Source organism: Aplidium turbinatum, chromosome 1 (genome assembly GCF_918807975.1).
Source record: "Aplidium turbinatum chromosome 1, kaAplTurb1.1, whole genome shotgun sequence".
Lineage (NCBI taxonomy): Eukaryota > Metazoa > Chordata > Ascidiacea > Aplousobranchia > Polyclinidae > Aplidium > Aplidium turbinatum.
Genome location: NC_137472.1, coordinates 36,797,017 through 36,801,778, shown reverse-complemented (window position 1 = coordinate 36,801,778; position 4,762 = coordinate 36,797,017). Strand labels below are relative to the sequence as shown.

At 36.4% G+C, this 4,762-nt stretch overlaps 1 protein-coding gene across 1 annotated transcript; it reads right to left on the bottom strand.

Moving 5' to 3' along the window:
• Positions 1-1,328: 1,328 nt before the first annotated feature.
• Positions 1,329-1,805, bottom strand: LOC145765338 (uncharacterized). The gene has a single exon (XM_082577145.1). The coding sequence runs from the start codon at positions 1,803-1,805 to the stop codon at positions 1,329-1,331; it is 477 nt and encodes a 158-aa protein (XP_082433271.1).
• Between the last annotated feature and the right edge of the window lie 2,957 nt (positions 1,806-4,762).

Here is a 4,762-nt window from a genome sequence, read left to right as displayed (position 1 = left end):
CCTCTGCGAGATAGTTCATAGTTAATGAAGCCAACACTTCTCTCAGAGTCAATGTTGTGGATAGGCACTTTTTCCAGTTTTTCCTCATCCATGTGGGCTAAGGATATATTTGCCTTTGGGTTATGATCTTTGAATCCAAAAATGTTTCCTTTTTGCCTCTGGAATGCTTCAGCGATAGCTGGAAGAAGAACTTGTAACATGCTTTTAAGTTGTGCTTTGTATGTGGATGTCATTTCTGCAATGCTTGCACATATTTCTGGGCTGTACTTTGTGGCATGAAAATGATCGGATGACACGAATTGGAATGCAGGGTTATCAAGATCGAATAGCTTTTCAGGATTTGTGTTGTTCAGATCCTCATAAAGTTGATGGAATGCAGGTGTTAGTTTAGAGTATGTGGTAGTTTGGGACAGAGTGAGTGACAAAAAAGGTTCAACCAGATGTAAACCCAGAAGAGCTCCAATACAAAACATAACCTCTAAAAATTCGATGTCAAGGAAAGACCTAACAATGCATGCTAACTGATTTGAAACATGACAAAATTTACGCAAAAAATCAGCTACGTCTTCCATATGATTCAATACAATAGCGCAGGACAAAGTTAAACGATTAAATCTTTCATCTTTGAGGCTTACTGATAGATTTTTTCTTGAGGCAATGTGAAGGTCAAAGTCTCTGGCTTTATTCTATGGTTTGTGATCAAAATCATGATTAATTAGCCTTGTTATGCAATTAAGAGCTTGTTCGGTGACACTTCTTGCTGATGAGGTTGCATTAACAAGAAAGTTTGCATAAATTTTTTCTCTTCCAATTGCGTTTTCCAAACTTGCCCAGTGCTTACTTATTTCACGATTGAACATCAAACTTGGATGAACATTGCAGAAGACATGATCTGGTAGTTTTTTTGTTTGAAACTTTTCAGCCACCATGTGGTCCACTTGAAAACTATGTGAAGTTTGATCACTCAACGCAAAGTCAATCTTTTTATATATATCTTTAGCCTCCACATCACTAGCCACAGAGAGGATCCGTAGTGTATTCATTTTCAAGTCTGCCAAATTAGCTCTGCTTTCTGAAACAATGGACAAGGTAGGCAGTGCTCTGTATTTTCCATTTATTATTATTTCCTGTACAATGAAAGAACCAGCTCCTTGTTTTTTTGATCCGTCATTAGCATATGTAATGGCTGCATTATTCTCAGAAAACATAATTTCTTGAACAATGGAATCAAGAGCCATTGTTTCGATGCTTTTGCCGGTTTTCCTTATAATATGTCTGTCCGGCAAAGTGTCCAAATTGAGTTGATCCGGGTCACTACCATGAAACTTTCAAGTTCTTCCAAACATCTTGTTTGCTGTTTCCACGATAGCTGCCTCTGCTTGGAGCTGAGACATATAATAAACACTTTTTAGTTTGTCCAAGGTTTCATAAAATTTACTGCGAACATTTCGCAAAGTAAGTCGAACACGCTGGTATTGCTTTGCCATAGTGTCATCAACCACATGATTAATAGCTACTTTCCTCCTCTTTGGCTTAGGCTCTTCATCATCAGTTGGAATGTCGTCTGAAGTGACCTCAACAGCACTAGATTGTTCAGAGTCTGAAAGCATCTCATTTAATTCAGTTAAACCTTCATTATATTCTTCCGTGATTCTTTTTTCGGAGCACCTCAATCGTTCAAGAGCATGAAGATCTTGCTTTCGCCTTTCCATTGTATTACACCACTGTTTGTCAATGTAATCCTCACAATACATTTTTCGTTCTGAGCGTTGATCTTTCAGAAAGTCCCATTCCATACTGGTCATCGTTACTCCATGGAGAGCTTCAAGTTTTTTTCTTTGTACGTTATTTTCACAAAATATATCAAAAACACCACTGGACCTGTCATTGAAGTCATTCACTCGTTTCTGATGCCGATTGTTTTGACGAGATTTTCTTAATCTCAAAAGATACATAAATTCATCATAAATCTTAACAACACGATTTTTAATTGCAATAGTGGAAACTGTATACAAATTGCAGAAAAACCAATGTTTTTGCAACATCATTGCTATCATACCAGCAGCATCCAATTTACTTCTCTCATTTGCACCTGCTCTCTTAGGCTGTAACAAGTACAACATATTTTCAAGGACTGCCTTTTCTACAGGAAGGGTTCCTGCTGGAAAGCCAGCTGCTTCAGTGTAAACAACATCACCTAATTTCTTTTTTGCTTCGGACCGAGTTTCAAAAGCAGACATTATTAGGTGTAAATAGACTGCTAACTGCCCAAAGGGTATAATAGTACACTTTCAGATTTCTGTATCTTCAATATGATATAGGTTTATAGTACAGTACATCTGAAAAACAATAAAAATCAATGCTTGCTCTGGGTCTGTTTTGGTTATGGTATACTCGACTGCAATATTACAACACACCATCAAGGTGTTGGCCAAACAAAAGTTGTTTCAAAGAGCAGATTAAAACTTATCCTCAAAATAAATCAAAAAATCCAAATAAGGTTAAGGGGCTGTGGCCCCTGCTCCATCCCTCTCTACACCATAATAAAACTATGTAGATTTGAAACTGAACCAAAATAATCATTTTATTGCAACTATAGTACTGATAGTCACCAATGGCTAGGTTGGTTTCGCCACAAGCTATAGCCCAGTCTTCTACAAGATTGTAGGCTAAGAACTGTCAGGCATTAGCCTAATATGGCCTACTACACCTTTGAATTGTATCTAAATCAGTACTCTCTTCTCAATTGGAAAGGCTTTATACTCATTGATCAGGCAATCTTCCAATATAAAGTAGCCTAGTTGCTTTGCACTATCACTCATACTAACGTGTACAAACAATCAAAAGGCACACGCTTTTATTACATAGTCTCCAAAACAAAACACATGTTGCCATTCACAAAAAAAAATACTATTTTTTAACTTAAATTCAATAAAGTGTGTCACTAAACAACTAAAATATCTTTCTACATACTGGTAAATTATCAAAAACTGCTTAAAAATACAAAGGAACAAGTTTTGCTAGATAAAATGTGTTAAGACTTGATCGTATTGTTTTATATGGCAACACTGCAAGAAAATATCCAAAATCTCAAAGTGGTCATCTTCAAGGGGTATGTTCAAGGGGGTAAACGATCTTCCAGAGGCATAAATTTGGGCTTGTTGGAGTTTTTATATCTCGGTCCATATTTTTAGCCCATTAGAGAACCGTTTTTCGCCAAAAAGCGTTCTAAGTCCCCCCCCTAAAAAGCAACTAAGTACCCTTTGACCATTTACCTTACAATAAACAAAAAGCAAGCCACTGATTAAAAGAATCAAAGTATATCGAAATTAACTAACCTATACAAGCCAAAAAACAGTGAAACCTTATTGATTTACCGAAATAACACATTCAGCAAGAACAAAACCCAGTATTTAGAAAGATCTGGAATCGAGCCAATAGACCTACCTATCATAATCAATGGTGAAAACTCTATTCTTACAAGCAAACACCTTTACGAAAAGCATGGCCACCCCCAAACCGACAAAAAGTTAACAAAACTTTTTATAAAATTAGCCCCGCATATTACCCCGCACATTAATAAATAAACCCCCGCATATTAACCGATCTATGAACTTTACATCCTTTACAGTTATAAAATTTAAACAACATCAATGAACCCACAATGATATGACTTCAAAATGTCTTTCCCATTGACTAGTATACTAGGTGTTAGGTGCGAAGTGTTAGGTCATTTGCTTGGCAGAAGTTAGGTTATTGCAGTGGTCCCCAGCTGTGTGTCTACAGTTATAGAATTTAAACAAATGATTTTAAATCAAGAATGACTTTGTTAACTTTAATTTCAGGTTAAAAAGTTGTTTTGTGAATTATTTGTGAATTACTAAAAATATGCTGGTTATGTTTTAAAGTCTTTTCTATATCTTGTAGTCATTGCAACCACTGTGATTATGTAAGTTATGCATACAAACTGACCAACGAGACATCTAATGTATGAAAATTTACATTTCTATTGCTTTAAAAAACAACATCAGACCGGGGAATCAAACATAGACCACATTATCATTAGTGAAATTGATTAAAAAGGCAACATCAGGCATGGGAATCGAACACAGTGCACATTATCATTAGTAAAATTGATTAAAAAAAACATCGGACATGGGAATCGAACACTGAACTGTGGAAAATTGCTTTAAAAAAATCACTCTTTACAGACCACAAATGAAAAAATATTTATTTGTTGCTTTTTATAAGTAAACCAAGTTATATATTAGATAAGCTTGTGGTTACTAGTCAAGGCTCGTACTTAGATTTAACACATTACCCTTTAGCATCACTCGTTCGTACTGAACCCGTCCTAGGTCGGAGGGTTCGATGCCAAGTTTGTTCATAGAGTTCTTACATATCATTACGCCATAACATTCGATCTAGCCGTTCTTACCGGCAGTTCTTACATATCATTACGTCATAACATTCGATCTAGCCGTTCTTACCGGCAGTTCTTACATGTCATTACGTCATAACATTCGTTCTAGCGTTCTTACCGGCGGTTCTTACATCATTACGTCATAACATTCGATCTAGCGTTCTTACATCATTACGTCATAAGTTCATAACATTCGATCTAGCGTTCTTACCGGTGGTTCTTACATATCATTACGTCATAACATCCGTTCTTACATCATAACATCCGTTCAGACCAAACAACCTTATCTAGGGTTCTTACCGAGGGCGAAGGTTCTTACCAAGCGAGGGTCCTTACCGG

Excerpts from the sequence above, each read along its gene's own strand:
- LOC145765338 (XM_082577145.1), bottom strand. The coding sequence starts at position 1,805 with ATGACCAGTATGGAATGGGACTTTCTGAAAGATCAACGCTCAGAACGA.